The sequence below is a fragment of the Humulus lupulus genome, chromosome X, assembly GCF_963169125.1.
Source record: "Humulus lupulus chromosome X, drHumLupu1.1, whole genome shotgun sequence".
Classification (NCBI taxonomy): Eukaryota; Viridiplantae; Streptophyta; class Magnoliopsida; order Rosales; family Cannabaceae; genus Humulus; species Humulus lupulus.
In genome coordinates, this window is record NC_084802.1 from 211,731,455 (window position 1) to 211,749,648 (window position 18,194).

Here is an 18,194-nt window from a genome sequence, read left to right on the forward strand (position 1 = left end):
GCAAACTTCAATGTTGCTCACCACTGTTGAACAAGCAAATAACCCATGTTATGCAATGAAAAAGCCGGTCGTTTTACTAGAAAAAACGACATATCGTTACTATAAAGATGTCTCTTATAATACATTTAACGAGCAACTCTCTTAATAGATATTTTTGCTCACTTAATACATTTACCATAGCCATACCCTAGATATTTTTGCTGGTTTTTGTTTTCTCATGGTTGTTGCTATAAATCTAGGGTATGGCAATTCACTTTTTTGTAAAAATCATAATAGCACATATTGTGAATCTTCAATGAAGTGCCAAAAAGTTGGTGCAATATTATGTTTAGCACATCTTACAAAAAGTATGATTCCAATAGTATTCCAAAAAGTGTGTCAAATTTGGCACATGCTAAAAGTTGTGCTAAATTTGACACATCAATAATTATTAATTTTTTATTTATCATATTGCCACTAATTACTATAAATTAGTAATTGACAATTAATGACCAACCATACATATCATTTTTTAATGACAAATTTTTTGGAGTACGTAATTTGGATGATAAAATAAATTCATTTTTGTATGTTCTCAATAAATATTAAATGATTATTGATTTTTTTGTGTTAATTTACATGAAATAAACATTAATTTTCCTATGAAATAAATATGTATCTAAAATTACATTTTGCACATCACCTTCTTAGTTTGATCTCTTTTTTTCTATTGGATCATTTTTTTTAATTTGTGATTATGTCTGCTATGTCTTTTATTTTTCATTTGGGATTATTAACTCATGTTTTGTACCCAAAATAGAAAATAAATTAGAGATTGTTCTTGTTTGCTTACAGTGATAACATCAATAGAGAGAGCACAATCAAACAAGACCACTAGGATATAGGATTTGCACCCTCATACTTATCTCAGCAGATGATGTTCAGCATACTATCAAGCATCCTTGAGTAATGATTTTTGTACCAAGTTATTTTAGGTTATATATTTATTTAATAACTAGATTATTAAAAGTAACATCAAACTTATGTAAAATAAAAATAACATGGTACTAAAACAGAGGAATTTAAGGTGCCAAGTTATCCCAATTTGAGATAACAAAAAAAGAAAAATAGAAATTGAACTCCACAAAAGCAGCCCGGAACAATTACAAGCATGAAAACAACTACAACAAAAAGTAATCTGACACTTTATAATCTACAATTAAAAGTAACAAAGACAAAAAAAAAAAAGTAATATAATATTTTTTGGACACTATAAAAGTAACCTGGAACAATTATAAACATATCAAAGACAACAATAAAAAGTAACATGGTATTTACAATATATAAAAGTAACAAAGACAATAACAAAAAATAACTTGATATTTTTCAATCTATAAAAGTAACAAAGGGTAAAAAAAGAAAAGAAAAGTAACATGGTACTTTTTTACACACCATAAAAGTAAATTGGTAGTAATGATAAGTAAAACTATCACTGAACTAATAGATGTAATGGTAAACTAAAGTAAATTGGTGGGTTAAAAATAGGATGCAATGATAAGAATACCCAAAAAAAAAAAAAAACACATATCTCTAAACACTAAACTAATAGATAAAATATGGCTTCATTTCAAAAATAATTTAAAAATATAAAAGAGATTTTTTCATAACTATGGTTTTTTAGCCATTAATGTGCAAAAATATGGTGATTAAACTTTTCTTAGTTTGTATGGAAAAATTTAATTAAAAAAATCAGATTATGGGAAAAGTTATCCCATATTGGAACTAAAAAATAAACAAAAACACATCAGCCAAAAAAATGGTACTATGGTAATTAAAGTTGCAAATACTCCTTTGCTGAAATTTGAGTCGATGAAAAACATCTCCAACATTAATTTTTTCTTCAGCAACGACACCCATCTCCGGTAACACCTTTCACCTCTGGCAACAACTTCAAATCTTTGAAGAGATCTTCAAGATCCAATTAAAATCAACAATCAAAATCAATTCCAGTAACAATCGGGAACCTCCAGCCAACTCTGATCGACAACCTCCAGCAACAATCGGCAACCTCCAATCGGTTCTGCTGCACTCTTCGACATCTCCGGCAACGTGCATCTCCGGCGACATGCTTCTCCAGCGTCCAAAGCATCCAAGAAATAAAGGTTTGTAAAATCTTGCTCTGTCGAGTCCTATTTTAATCTCATTTTCTTCAACTTCAAATCTATTAAATTCCTAATTCTTCTACATATTCTGGAAGCATTAATTTCATAATTTTCTCATAGCTATTTTACTGATTATAATGATAATGATGAAGTTCATGATGTGCATTTTCCAAAAAAAAAAATAAATTTATTAACTTGAAATTCTGAAAAAAAAAATATTATTTAAACCTACTAATATGCTTACATTCATTGACCAAAAATAGACAAAAAATAAGAAGTATGAAAATTTTAGATTCTAATTTGTCTTTTCAATAAAAAAAAATCATTTGATATTGATTTGAATTCTAAATGCCAAAACATTCAGTAACAACAAAGTAACCAGTTACCTTGAAAAACTGTCATTTTTTTCAATTAAGTTTTTCAGTAAGGTATGTAATTGCAGACTAAAGTAACTAGTTACCTTCACCAGTTACAAACCAATTAACTCCTTAAAAATTTGCAAAATTTTACAGGTATGGAAAATACTACTTCTTTGGTTCAATTTGGAGGCAAGTGGAATGAAAAAAAACGAGTACGAAGGGTACACAATGACTGGGATATTGATTCCACCAAATTGTTCTCTTGACAACTTGGTGAATTTGATAAAAGAGGAGATAAAGGAAACATGAGCAACTATTAAAGTTTATTATCAAGTAGTCAAAGGAACAACACCAATGAAGGTTGAAATAGACAATTCAGTGTTGTTGCAAAAATAACAGACTTACCATTGTGTGTCACTATAGTTCAAGAATCAAGTGATGAAAATAATCTTCTTCAACTAGCAAATCAGAAAGCTATAGCAGAAGAAATGGAGGTGGGAACATTATTAATGCAAACAAACAAAGCTTCCATCAATGAACAAATGTTACTTGAAGAAGGAATGCCAAGCACAACAAATGAGGGTATCAATGTGGCATACATACCCCACCTTGCTGAAGAAGTAGCTGATTTTATAATTGAAGACAATACAAAAGGAAAAAAGAAATTGGAGGAAATCCAAATAGTAATATCTGATTACAGAGTGAACAAAATAGAGCAAGGACAGATTTACAAGGAAAAGAACACAATCAAATAAGCTCTTAGCTACTATGCAATGTTGCATAACTTCCAGTTCAAAACAAAAAGATCAGAATCTAGAGAGTACCTAATTACCTGCGCAGATGAAACATGCAACTGGTTGGTGAGAGCATCTAAGTACAGAAATCAAGATTTATTCAAGGTACGAAAATGCAATCCAAAACACACTTGCTCTGTTGAAATTGTTATGGAAGACCATAGGCAAGCAAAAAACATCGTAATTGGTGAATTAATAAAGAATAAGTACAAGTCAATCAAAAGAAATTACACTCCAAATGACATCATGAATGATATGAATGATGACTTCGGAGTAACTATGGGATACACAAAAGCATGGAGATCAAGAGAGAAAGCTTTGCGTCTAGTAAGAGGGAACCCCGATGATCATATCAAAAGTTGCCAATGTATCTTTACATGTTGAAGCAAGCAAATCCAAGAACAATAACACACCTACTCACAGACAAGGAAGATAGGTTCAAATACCTATACATAGCTTTCTCTAACTCAATCAAGGGTTGCAGATACTTGAGGCCTATAATTGTTATTGATGGAACTTTCTTGAAAAATGCACATGGTGGTACCCTATTTTCAGCATCAACATTAGATTCAAACAACAACATTTTTGTGTTGGCTTTTGGAATAGCGGACTCTGAAAATGATAACTCATGGCTTTGGTTCTTCTCCAAACTGAGAGACACCTATGGAGAACCCAAAGGTATGATAGCTTCAATTATATATTCTTGTTTACAAATACAAAGGAACTGGTTACCAAACCCAAATACACAAATACATGCTATTTCTTTTAGTATCTAAATAAAGTAACTGGTTACCTTCACCAAAAAAAAATTAAAAATTAAAATACCTAATTTTTGTTTTTTATTTTAAAATATTCATACTCCTGTAATGACTCAACTATTTCTAAGACTTAGACCATTAAAACTACTAGACATAACTACTACTTTGAAGAGAACATACATGAGAAATATTCATAACTTTATTGAAACTTTAAAATGATATTTGTAATACATAAATGAGCTCATTGTTTTAAAATAAAACATAACTTTAAATGAAATTGTTTACAAAGCTAAATGCAGAAAATACATAAAAATGTAATTTAAGGAGTTTAAAGAAAATAACGTCATTCTCGAATCGACACGCAGCCCATCTACTCCATTCACCTCAACACACATGTCAAGCTTCCAAGAATCCTTCCGCCTTTGTATCTATTTTCCTGCATCACACTAAAAGTAAAGGAGTGAGCCTAATGCCTAGCAAGGAAAAACTACTAACAACATAAAACATATACATAAATTATATCATAAACACATATACTATAAACATATGTCATATAATACTACAATGACCATTATACTACTTGGGGCTTGTTAACTAGGCAAGTCATATGCCCAATAGATTTGTGGGGCTTGCTAGCCAAGCAAATCATATGCTCATAAATTATTGGGGCTTGCTAGCTAGACAAGTCATATGCCCAAGGTCTATAAACATACTATAATGTAAAAATTACATAACATAAGATAACATAACATATCATAATATAACATATCATATAAACATATAAAGTTCTATCCTATTTTCCTTACCAAAACTGGGATATTTGAGAACAAATGCGGGACTTGGAACGCTCCTAAAACCAACAATAAGAATGGTGAGTATTTCTAAAGAGTAAAGAATAAATGTGGAACTAAACCTTCAAGAAGAAACTTACCAAGAAAGATCTTTAAGTTTCAAAAACCTAATCAAAACCAATATCAAAAGTTAGGATCTGAATAAAAGGAACTAAAGAAAACTAAAGTAGTTTAAAGAACTGGACTTAGAGAATTGAAATACCTTAGTTGACCTTATGGATTGGTCTAACTTCAATACAGAAATACACTAAACCTCACGTCCCAAGTATTTTATAAAGCTTAAAAATGACAAAGCTTTTCCCAACCCAAGTGTTTATCACTCTATGGTAATACTAGCACCTTGGAGTCTTTGATCACAGCTTGAAGAATGAGAGGAAGGGTTGGGTACTAGGTCTTATTTATAGAGGTAAGGAGTGAAACTAACCCTTTTTTTATTTGAATAAAAATAATGAATATAGTTGAAAAATATTTGAATACTCGTCAAGGCTTAAGACTCGGTCAAAACGTTCAGAGGTAGGTCTAAGTAGTTAAGGTTTATTTTTAAATTAAAAAAACAAAGAAATTAAAAATTAACCCACCAAGGGCGATATATCGCCCCTATATGGCGATATATTGGCTCTGGCCTAGTCCCAAGCCTCCGTTCGTACATTCGTGCAACGTCAACGTGTTTTCCGTATCCTTCGTTAGGCGATATATCGGCTCCAAGCTGCGATATATCGGCATACGTGAATATTTTAAACACGTAATTGCACTTTTTCAGCATAATTTGAATGGGATAACTACTTTGACTGAGTCATAATACGACCCTAACAATTTCTGGTAGGTGCTAAAGCTTCTATTTCTTTATTTTATCATCAAAATACTTAATTCCTTAATAATCATGCTTATGACAAGTGTCATGTTCTTATTGGTTCTATCTAAACCTTAGGTTATAATAAATAATATATTTAGGACCATCAATATTAATCAAAACTTATGTTATAATTAATATTCTTAAACTATAGGTTAAACTTATAAAATCCATAATTTTTGTTATGAGTTTCCAACTAAGTCCCGGTTTGAACCAAAATTCACGATATCTAAAATACTATAACTACTACTAATTATCTAGCTAACTAAGTAAACATTCTGGGATTCTAAAATTCTCCCCTACTACAAAGAATTTCGTCCCCGAAATTTACTTACCAAATAATTCCGGATACCGAGCTTGCATGTCCTCCTCCAACTCCCACGTTGCCTCCCGTTCAGAACTATTACTCCATAGGACTTTGACTATCGGGAAACTCTTGGACTGTAATTCTTTCACCCCTCTATCTAGGAATCTAACTAGTCGTTCCTCGTAACTCAAGTCTTTCTGGAGTGCTATCGTATCATACTTGAGGACGTGAGATGGGTCTGACACATATCTGTGCAGCATCGAGATGTGGAACACATTGTGGCTATCTGCTAATGCTGGCGGTAGGGCTAATCTATATGCAACTGCTCCCACTTTGTCCAATATCTCAAAAGGACCTATAAACCTGTGACTAATCTTGCCTTTCTTCCCAAACCACTTCACACCTTTCATAGGAGATATCTTTAGGAATACTTGATCTCCAACTTTGAATTCCACATCACGCTGCTTGGCATTCGCATAACTTTTCTGACGGCTTTGAGCAGTGAGCATACGTTTTCTAATCAGTGTTACTGCTTCCTGAGCTTCTCTAATAGCTTTGGGTCCAAGTAGTTGCCTTTCTCCTACCTCGTCCCAATGTAACGGCGATCGACGCCTCCTTCCATAAAGTAGCTCGTAACGCCATCCCGATCGTTGACTGGTAGCTATTATTATAGGAGAATTCTATCAGCGGCAAGTACTTACTCCATGATCCTCCGAAACCAAGTACACAAGCGCGCAACATATCTTCTAAAATCTGTATGGTACGCTCGGACTGACTGTCTGTCTGAGGATAAAATGTTGTACTAAGACTTAACTTGGTACCCATGGCCTGTTGCAAACTTGCCCAAAATCTTGATGTAAACACCGATCCTCTATCAGATACTATTGTTTTAGGGATTCCATGAAGTCGTACTATTTCTTGGACATAAACGTCTGCGTATTGATTTGCTGTGAACGTAGTTTTGGCAGGCAGGAAATGAGATGACTTGGTTAGTCTATCTACTACTACCCAAGTCGAGTCGTGCTGCTTATTTGTTCGTGGAAGTCCTGTCACAAAATCCATGGCTATATCGTCCCATTTCCATTCTGGAATGCTAAGTGGTTGTAATAAGCCTGCATGCCGCTGATGTTTTGCTTTTACTTGCTGGCATACTAAGCATTTAGACACATACTTCGCTATATCCTTCTTCATTCCTGGCCACCAATATAGTGCTTTAAGATCGTGAGTCATCTTGGTCGACCTTGGGTGAACTGAGTATAAGGGGTTATGCGCTTCTTCTAGAATCTTCATCTTAATCCCTTGATCATTCGGTACGCATACCCGATCCTTATACCTCAAGAACCCTTGTCCTGATATCGAGAAATCTGTGGCCTTGCCTTCTTTAACTGCATCCATATGCACTACTAATGTGTCATCATGCCCTTGCCCAATCCGTATCTCTTCTAACAGACTTGACTGTATGGACAAGTTAGCCAATTTACAAATGACTACTTCTATTCCAGCATTGATCAGCTCCTGCTGCAGCGTCTTTTCTATTCCAGCTAATGCTGCTAGACTTCCATAATTCTTCCTACTTAGCACATCAGCAACTACGTTTACCTTTCCCGGGTGTTATAAGATTTCGCAGTCATAATCCGTCACTAGCTCTAACCACCTGTGCTGCCTCATGTTGAGCTCCTTCTGAGTGAAGAAATTGTTAGGAGTGTGTCCTAAAAGCATGTAAAGACATTTGTTTTTTCTGTGAATAAATAAATACAATAGTTTATTATTATTGTCATATTTAGATTGTTAAATTATTGTTTGAATAATTTTGTAAATATCATAAAAATTCCATATTCATTATTGAGGATGTGATCTTGTATTAGTACGAGAGAATTAAGATCACACGAACGAATAAAAATAGTCAACAACAACAAATTAAAGTTAAGGAATTCTTTAATTGGAGTTGTAAGTACGGTTTACTGAGTATCATAATGATACAAATAATCTAGATTCAGATTATTGATGTGGAAAGACATCTCGGTAAAGGTGCTTTATATAATATGATTATATATGACATGGACCGATATGAATTAAAGTATTTATCCAAAAACCATTTAAGAATAAAGACTTGTAATTCATATCATAACTGATGATCATTTATAGATCAACCTAAATCCTGAGTGTTCATGAACTCCTGTTCATGTTTATTAAATCTTTTGATTCATTCGTTAAAGTCTCTTCAAAGAATGAGGCTAATGAATTTTGTTTTGGAGATTTAATATCATGGATGGCTGGGAACATGTATCAACAATACAGAATCTAATCTTTCCTAACGGATCGTATATTAGTTCCCTTAAGGGTTAATTCTGGAACTGAATGATTTTGAGCTCAAATCTATAATTAGATTATAGATTAATTATTCACTAGTGAATTAATGGTACTTAAGGAATAAGAAGTAAATTAGATAGCTAAAATGGTAATTCTTCCATTCTAATTTATGAACTAATTAATTAGAGGGTTGAACTATTGTAAGATGGTTATATCAATGGACGACTTAAGAAAAAGATTTCTGTAAAAGTATATTTATAACATAAAGAGTGCAATTCTGAATTTATAGTGGAGTAATATTAGAATTAATAAATTAACCATTATAATTAAAGAGTTTAATTATTTAGTTTCAATTTATTGGAGCTTAATGTTATAGGTCCATGGTCCCCGAAATTGCTCAAACAAACACTGACAAAGGTAAATACAAAAATGGGCAAAAATGACTTATGTGATAAGTAAAATATTTTTCTATGTATCAAACATAATTATTGTTTAATTATGTGTAATTAATTAATTAAGAATTAATTAATTATTTGATTTAACATAAATATAATTAATATTGAATTAATTTATTTTTGGGATTTTTGGTATTTAAATAATAATAAAAATTGGGAAAAATCATATGCCATCACAGGCATGTGGTACACGTGTGGCACAATGCACAGGCACTGTGCTACACGCATAAGAGAGTGTACTCAGTCTCTTGATTCCACAATTTTAGTTATTTAAATATTAAATAAATAATGAGATATTTTAATACGATTAAAATATTATTATTTAAACAAAAATCTAATAACTGATCAGTTATTTTGAATTTGTTTAAAATAACAAATATTTTAATATATAGGATATATTAAATATAAGATATCAGTTTACACAACGTAACTTTTCAGGGATAGAAAAATATCTAGGAATCTCTCTCAGAGAAAGAGAACAGTGACATAAACAAAAATCATTGTTCTTCACAAAACCTAGGTCCAAAACTTTATCAGATCTCATGTGTTAAGAATATCTGATAAATAGTTTATTGTCTATTATTTGTATAGTGAGCCCACACTCATTCTTTGTGTGCCTGAGAACATTTTGGAAGATCTTGGTATGAGATCTCAAGGATTTAGCCATACAAAAAGATAGCAGCAAGGAAGGACCTGAGGTAATTTTTCTGTTCATGTCCTTGATTCAATATATATATGCATGTGAAGAAGTAGATCTAGAAATATTTTGGGATTAAACTGACAATTAGATTGTTGTTCCGCTGCGTATAATCTCTGATTTGATCAATAAAAACCAACAGAAATACTTTAAGCTTATGTGGTCCGTATAAATCTCACACCGTTCTCCATAAAGATAGTGGCGCCAGATTTTCAACGCAAAGACCCCTGCTGCCAACTCCATATCATGTGTTGGATAGCGTTACTCGTATTCCTTTAGCTACCTTGAGGCATAGGCTATCACCTTGTCATTCTGCATCAGCACACAACCCAACCCTTGCTTCGATGCATCACAGTAGGCTGCACACTTGTCATTGGGTGTCGGTACACAAAGTACTGGTGCTGAGCATAACTTATCCTTTAGCAACTGGAAACTCTCTTCACACTTATCATTCCAGTTAAACCTCTACTGCTTTCGAGTCAGGTTGGTGAGCGGAGTGGCTATCTTAGAAAAGCCTTCTACGAACCTCCGATAATAGCTTGCTAGTCCCAGAAGACTTCTTACTTCAGACGCGTTCTTTGGTCTTGGCCAATCCTTCATAGCCTCTACTTTAGATGGGTCTACTGCAACTCCGTCCTTGGATACAATATGGCCGAGGAATGCTACTTTTGAAAGCCGAAATTCACACTTCCTGAACTTTGCGTAAAGCTGATGCTCCTTTAGTCGTAACAAGATCAACCTTAAATGTTTCTCGTTCTTTGAGTACACCAAGATATCTTCAATGAACACTGCAATGAATTTATCCAAGTAGTCCTTAAAGACCCTATTCATTAAATCCATAAACACGGCTAGAGCGTTGGTAAGATCGAAAGAGATAACTAAAAACTCGTAATGCCCATAACGAGTTCTAAAAGTTGTCTTGGGAACATCCTCTTCCCGTACCTTAAGTTGATGATACCCGGACCGTAAATCAATCTTTGAGAACACGGTCGCTCCTCGGAGTTGATCAAACAAGTCGTCAATCCAGGGTAGCGGGTACTTATTCTTTATCATCACCTTATTCAGCTCGCGGTAATCTATGCACATCCGCATGCTTCAGTCCTTTTTCTTCACGAATAGAACCAATGCTCCCCATGGCGAATGGCTTGGTCTAATGAAACCCAAGTCTAATAGTTCTTGTAGCTGTGTCTTTAACTCCTTGAGTTTGGTAGGTATCATCAGGTATGGTGCCTTGGAGATAGGCTCGGTGCCTGGTACTAGCTCGATTGTGAAGTCAATTTCCCGAGTCGGCGGTAGCCCTGTTAAGTCGTCAGGAAATACTTCTGGAAATTCCTTTACAATATGGACATCTCCAACCTTCAGTGGTGTCTCCTTTACCACATCCGTGATGCTGGCTAGAAATGCGTGACATCCTTTTTCTATCATCCTCTGAGCTTTGAGAGATGAAATAAGCGGTGTGCGTAGTCTTGAAACTTGTCCCATAAAGCATAGTTTCTGACCATCAGGAGTCTCGAATATCACTTGCTTACGTTTGTAGTCGATGGTTGCGCCATGCCTTGCTAGCCAATCCATTCCAAGTATCACGTCGAAGTCTTTAGTCTCTAGTTCTATCAGGTCTCCTTCTAGTTCTACGTCCTTGATAACTCTAGGAATTAGAGTTATTTTCATGCTTTTGAACTTATAATTTCATCAAGAAAGAGTGGTTTAGGGTGTTTTGTAGTGTCTTTATTTTCGTTTTGTCAAATATTGAATATAATAAGATAATATTAGATACTAGTATATTGCTGAAAAAATATACCCTAAATTGTGAAATTTTGCCTTGGCAGGTGGTTGATAGAATTTTGGTCATTTGGAAAGAAGTTGAAGTTTAAATGGTTTCAGCAAGAGGAATGCTGCAGCATTGCAGCAGCATTGCGTTATGTCAGCCAATCTACTTGATGGCCCACGTGGAAGCTACCACTTAATTTTCCAGCTCACTTTGGAGATTATTTAAATTGGGCTGCTTGGTAAAGGGATAAATGCTTATTGGGTTTAATTTTGCATTGGACCCATTTATGGTAAAGAGGACAAAAAGACAAAAAATGAATTAAAGGAAGAGAAGAGAGGCCCACGTGACCATAGGGGAGGAAGTGACCTAGACCAAAGGGTATCTTCTTTTCCAATTAGGGATACACATTTGATAGATAGAAAAAGAAGTCCTAACCGCCTGTGCAAGAATTATCCCCATTTTGACAGCCATTAAAAGAGGAAAGAAGGAAAGAGAGAGGATTGGAAGGAAGAAGACAAAAAGAGAGGGGTTATTTGGGGGGCTCCTTAATATTTTTGGCTTGTTTTTCTTTCCCTTCTATCTTGGAACTTAATTATTTCTTGCATTTATTTTGATTATGGATGATTACCAGCTGGGTTATTTTGTGTTTAACGTTATGAACTAATTCTCTTAAAGTTAGGATAATTAAGGAACCTTGTTATGCAATTGTGGAACTTTACTATTGATGCTTAATGCTAATTGAGGTTTATTCATTCAAGTAATTTTCATGCTTAATATTTACTATTGCTTGATCACCTTTAGTAAATGATTGAAACAATTAAGATTGCTGAAAAGGATTTTAATTATTGGACAAAAGACTTGAATGGTGCAAGATTAATTTCTTGATTTTAATTTTGTGAGGGTATAGACATATATCTTTGCCTTGCATAATCTAATAGAATTGGTGCTTGATATGAAATTCTTGAAATTAAATTAACTTAGACATAAGTAATTTAATTAGAGAGTTAAACCTATTTGATTTCGACAGAAACTTATGGACTTGATTAGAATTCTTGATTAGTAAACTGACAGTGTGCCACAACATTTTCATAGCATTGCTTCCAGGAATTGCAAAACAGGGGGAATTAATTATCCTAGCTTATCATTTCATTATCAACTGATTTTCCTATTGCATCCCATTAATTTAGACTTTAAATTCAGCTGTTAGTTATTTTTAATTACATATAAAAAAAAATCAACTTCCAATTTAATTTGAGTTTGGTTCTTTTATTCTTTATTTTTTTTTATTTTTTTGGTAAGCAAGAAATTTATTAATACCAAAATGAACCAATACAAAACAAGGCTCCTGCCAACAGCCCCTTGCAAAGCAAGAGGGACAAACAAACAAAATTCAAAACTCACAAAGCAAAAATGCCTTCTATACAAGACTCAAATCTTCAAAGACCAAAACCAATCTCCATCTACAGTATGAATTTTGGCAGGAATGCAATTACTTATTCTTTTATGAACTGTACACTTTACATTTTGAACAAGAATCTCTCTTCTCATGACTTTAGAATCCCAAAACACAATATTCCTAGCATTCCAAATGGAATAAACTGCTGCTAATATCATTGTTGAGTACACCATTTTCCTGAATCTTGAAACTTTGCTTTTATTCACCCATCTCATTAATTGCATAATATTGTCAGCTTGTACATTCCAACCCAACCACTCTTTGAGCTGAAAAATACAATAATCACCATAACAGCACCTAAAAAATAAATGCTCAATAGTTTCCTCCTGAATATCACAAAAAAGGCAGTTGCTATTCAAGATAATGCCCATGTGATGCAAGCGATCTCTCGTATGTAATCTATTAGAGGCAGCCAGCCATCCAATAAATCGATGCTTAGGCACCACCCCCCTATTCCAAACAATATCATCCCAAAAGACTCGAGAATATTGAGGAGAAAGAGCATTATAGATTTCAACAATATTATACTTACCTGTGGTGTCACCATGTAAGTTGGGTATGTGCTTGATTTGGTCTTTGACAGCCACAATTTTCCTCCAGTACCAGCTAGCTTCCAAAGGAGCTTTATAATTCCACCAATCTTCATTTTTGAGATAAATGGAAGTAATCCATTTAACCCAAAGATTGTCTTTTTTGGCAGCCACATCCCAAACGTATTTACCAACCGCAGCCAGATTCCATCTCTCAATATTTCTCAGCCCAAGACCTCCAACTTTTTTTGGTCTACAAACTGCATCCCATGCAATATTCCCGGGTCCCGAAGAGTCTGAAACTCCTTTCCAAAGATAAGCTCTACAAACGGCATTGATCTTCTTCATGATCCTTTTAGGCAGAATCATTATTTGAGCCCAATAAGAATGAAGAGCAACCAAAACAGATTGCACTAAGGTAGTTCTTCCAGCATAAGATAAACTTTTCCAGTTCCAAGTTTTTATACGATTTGTCATCTTATCAACCAACATATCACATTCAGCTACATTAATGTGCCTAGTACAAATAGGAACACCCAAGTATTTTAAAGGGAAGGTACCTTGAGCAAAGCCTGACATTTCAAGAATGCGCTTCATTTCATCTTCTTTGATCCCACTGAAAATAATATCATATTTATTTTTGTTTGCTTGGAGACCCGAAGTATCAGAGAACAGCTTCAGACCTCTAAGCAAAAGATGAATGGATTTGTAGTCCCCTTTTGAGAAAAGGATGACATCATCAGCGAAGCAAAGATGGTTCAATTTTAGGCCACCACACCTATCATGAAATTGAAATTCATCATGCTTACCAATTCTTCCCAGAATGCGAGTAAGGTATTCCATCCTGAGCACAAAGAGAAGAGGAGATATGGGGTCTCCTTGTCTCAAACCTCGCCTTGAAGCAAAAAAACCATGTAAGCTTCCATTGATCATAAGAGAAAACTTGGGTGTTCTAATACAACTCATGATAAGCTTAATAAAGTGGGCAGGAAAGGCCAAGGCAGCAAGCATTTCTTCTAAAAAATCCCATTCAATGGTATCAAATGCCTTCCTTAAATCCATCTTGATTAAACTATTAGGCTTGCCATTTTTCCGGTTGTAGTATTTGACCAAATCTTAGCAAATCAAGATATTGTGAGCAATCTTCCTACCCTTAACAAACTCGCCTTGATTCTCAGAGATTAGAGAAGGAAGAATATTATTCAACCTTTCACAAATCATTTTAGCACCAATCTTGTAGATAACATTGCAACACGAGATTGGCCGGAAGTCACCAACATTGTTCGGGCAAGCCACTTTAGGAATCAAAGTAATAGAAGTAGTATTAATTTCTTTTAAGATCTCCCCTGATTCCAAAAAGGACAGCACCGCATTACAAACATCTTCACCCACCAAATCCCATTGGTTTTGAAAAAAATAACTGCTGAAGCCATCCGGACCAGGGGCTTTAGCACCAGGGATAGAGAAGACAGCTTTCCTAACATCCTCACAAGAGAAAGGAGAATTCAAATAGGCTGCCTGTTGATTCGAAATAATAGGACCATCCCGAACTATAGCCACATTAACAGCTTTCCTGTTATGCAAAGTACTCCCCAAAAGTTCCAGATAATAGTTCAAAAAAGCTTGAGACACACCATCAGGAGTACTAACCTTTTGCCCATCTTTATTGATTATTGAGTAGATTGCATTTTGCCTCTGTCTCTTCTTTAAGCTCTTGTGAAATAAAGCAGAATTCTCATCTCCATCAACCACCCATTCCTTCTTTGCTTTTTGGCTGAGAAAATCTTGATAGAGCTTATGAGCATTAAAGTAGTTTTCACGGGCCTTTAATTCATCCTCAACAAAGATGGTATTATGCGGATCTTGTTGCACTTTGATTTGGGCACCATTCAAAATATCAAGAGAAGTCATATCTGCTACAAATAAGTCCCCCACAGCTCCTTTACTAAACTCCCGCAAAGCCCATTTAAGTCTCCTGAGTTTCTTAATAACCTGGTACATAGCAGTGCCTGTTTGCCTTTCATTCCAACTTGTGAGAACCACATCTTTGAAGCCTTCTAAGTGCTGCCAAAACTTGAAGTACCTAAAAGGCTTGCGTCTCAAAAATTGATGCAGATAAATGGAGAGAATCACAGGAGAGTGATCAAAGAGCCCTTCAGGTAAGTACTCCACTTCAGCTGTTACATAACGATCCAACCACTTCATATTCGCAACTCCCCGATCTAGCTTCACAAAAATACAATCACTGGCTTTTTGTTTATTATTCCAAGTGAAAAATTGGCCTCGAAATCTGATATCAGTAAGTTCGCAACTCTCCAAGCAATCCCGAAAAGCTGTAGACGTAGAAGGTTGAGATCTCATACCAATTCTTTCTTTAGGAATAATGATATCATTGAAATCACCAAAACAGCACCAAGGGTCTTTTGTTTGAATACTATCCATAGCTTTCCATAAATCTTCTCTACCCTTTTCATCATTGAAAGCATACACAAAAGTGGCATAGAAACCTTCATCAGTATGTAATGGTTTAACCCAAGAATGTATCATTTGACTAGTACACAATTTGATATCCAGGTTGAAACTATTAGGATTCCACGCCAAAATGATACGACCATTCGGATGCCAAGCACTATTCGACACAAAACACCACCCTCTGAGCATGTTAAGGTATAAGGCTCCTTGCTTATGAGCCTTAACCCTTGTTTCTAGGAGACAAACCAATCCAAAATTTTTGTTAAAATAAAGGCATTTCACCTCATTTTGCTTTTTCGGATTGGTTATCCCCCTAACATTCCATGCAAGGAACTTATCCATTCACTTCCGGAGGATCTCCCCCTCCTTCAGTGTAAACTTTTTCCCCACTAACCATGACCTCGCCACCATCAAGTTTCTCTAAGGCTTGAAAAGTGTTCGCTACAGTAACTGGAACATCTGGTTCATTCTGTGTCACTATTTCAGTATTCACACCCTGCCCCTTGTTCATTTTTTTCCTTGGTTTTACCATCTGGAACCCATCTGCATCAACCATGGAAGCTGGTGGTGCCTTAACTTCTTGTTTCGGCCTCCACGCTTGTTTCCCCAAATTCTTTTTGCACACCAATTCACTATGCTCAATTCCTTTACAAATTGTACACACTATAGGTAGCCATTCATAGTGCACCATTATCTCAATTTCTCTATCTTTCTCATTGATGAAAGATATGATGCTTGGGAAGGCTTGCTCTATAGTCACCTCAATCATTACCCGTGCATAATTCAACTTTTCTCTTCTTTTGGTGATCTCATCAACTTTAATAGGCTTCCCTAATTGTCCAACTATCTTAAAAAGTGATTTCTCTCCCCAATATTTGAAATCCAACTGTGAGATTTGGACCCAAATAGGTACAGATTTAATGTCTTCTTTTTGAAATTCTTCATTTGTGTTCCAAGCCTTCATAATCAGTGGCTTCTTATCAAAAAACAGGGACCCTCCAGTCAAGACTTTATCCCTCTGATCAATAGACATGAATCTCACAATGAATATTCCCCTATTTAGAACTCCAATCTTATCCACACCATTATCTTTCCACATCCTTTTACAGAATCCCTCAAAAACAGGCATTGGAGGGTTCGCCCCCAACACATAGCAGACTATTGACGAGTTCCAGAACCTTACTTCATCCTCGATGTCCTCATCATCAATCTTGACTACCTCAGGTAATGTATTTGGACTATGATTCACCTTACTTAATGGAACAGACCCAGCAATAGCAGACATTGATTTCCTTGACAGAGCCTCATTTGTTTTCGAACAAGGTTCAACATCAGGAACATGAAGAATTGGTGGGGAAGATTTACCTGCTTTCTGTGCTGAAAGATGCTTCGAAACATCAAGCCAAGTCGCAAAGTCACGCCAAATGTCCTCCATGCGTTTCAATCTCTCCAAAGATTCCTCTGGATTCAAGCAATTCAAGTCTCCAGTCTTAAAATTCCTTTCTTGAAACTGCATCTCAATAATCGAATCCTCAGAAATCACACCTGCAAATCCGCCAATCTCTGTAATCCCATCACCCAAATCCGAATTGTCAACTCCCCTCCCATCGTCCTCATCCATCGGGAAATCCATGGCCTCCACTCCAAGAATTTCAGCCATGGATTTAGTTTTCTTCAGTATATCCGACGACGTAGGCCCAACCTTCTTCCTTATTGCCGTGCTTGCTTTTCTCGGACGTCCCCTCCCGGCCATGGCACCAGCGAGATCGCTGCAAGAGAAGCCCCAATCGTAACCTAGGAGAGCGATTTTAGGAAGCAGAGCAGTTTTAAAAGATGCAACTTTGGTTCTTTTATTTTTAATCATTTTGCTGAACTTTAATTTCACAATTTTAAGCTTAAAAACAATCCTTGTGGATACGATATTGGGTTCTTATCACCTTATTACTTGTTGACAGTGTACACTTGCACTCACATTAAATTTTGCACAACAGTCCTCTATCTTGATCGACACACCTCGCACTATCCGTGATGATAGGACTACTTTGCTCGAAGGCAACTCGGTTACAAACTTAGTTCTAAATTTTTCACAAGGTTTGTCTAATTTCTCTATCATTCCGAATGAGATATATGAATGAATGGCTCCCGAATCAAATAATACAGAACATATATTATGGAGGATAGAAACCTAACCTGTAACTACTTTATTGCTAGCGTCAACTTCTCCTTAGGTTAAAGCAAATACCCTAGCAGAAACCATCTTGTCGTTCATTTTTCCCTCTGGCTTGAGCTGGGGACATTCTCTCTTCCGGTGTCCTTCCTAACCACAGTTGTAGCATCCCTTGGTGTTGGCACAACATTCACCAGGATATTTCTTTTGGCACTTAACACATTGCGGGTATTCAACATAACCCGCCCTATTACTTCCATTGTTCGTCCGTGCCCTTTT

At 35.4% G+C, this 18,194-nt stretch overlaps 1 protein-coding gene across 1 annotated transcript; it reads right to left on the reverse strand.

The window, feature by feature from the left end:
- Window positions 1-12,718: 12,718 nt before the first annotated feature.
- Window positions 12,719-14,338, reverse strand: LOC133806714 (uncharacterized). Its single transcript, XM_062244806.1, has one exon. The coding sequence runs from the start codon at window positions 14,336-14,338 to the stop codon at window positions 12,719-12,721; it is 1,620 nt and encodes a 539-aa protein (XP_062100790.1).
- Between the last annotated feature and the right edge of the window lie 3,856 nt (window positions 14,339-18,194).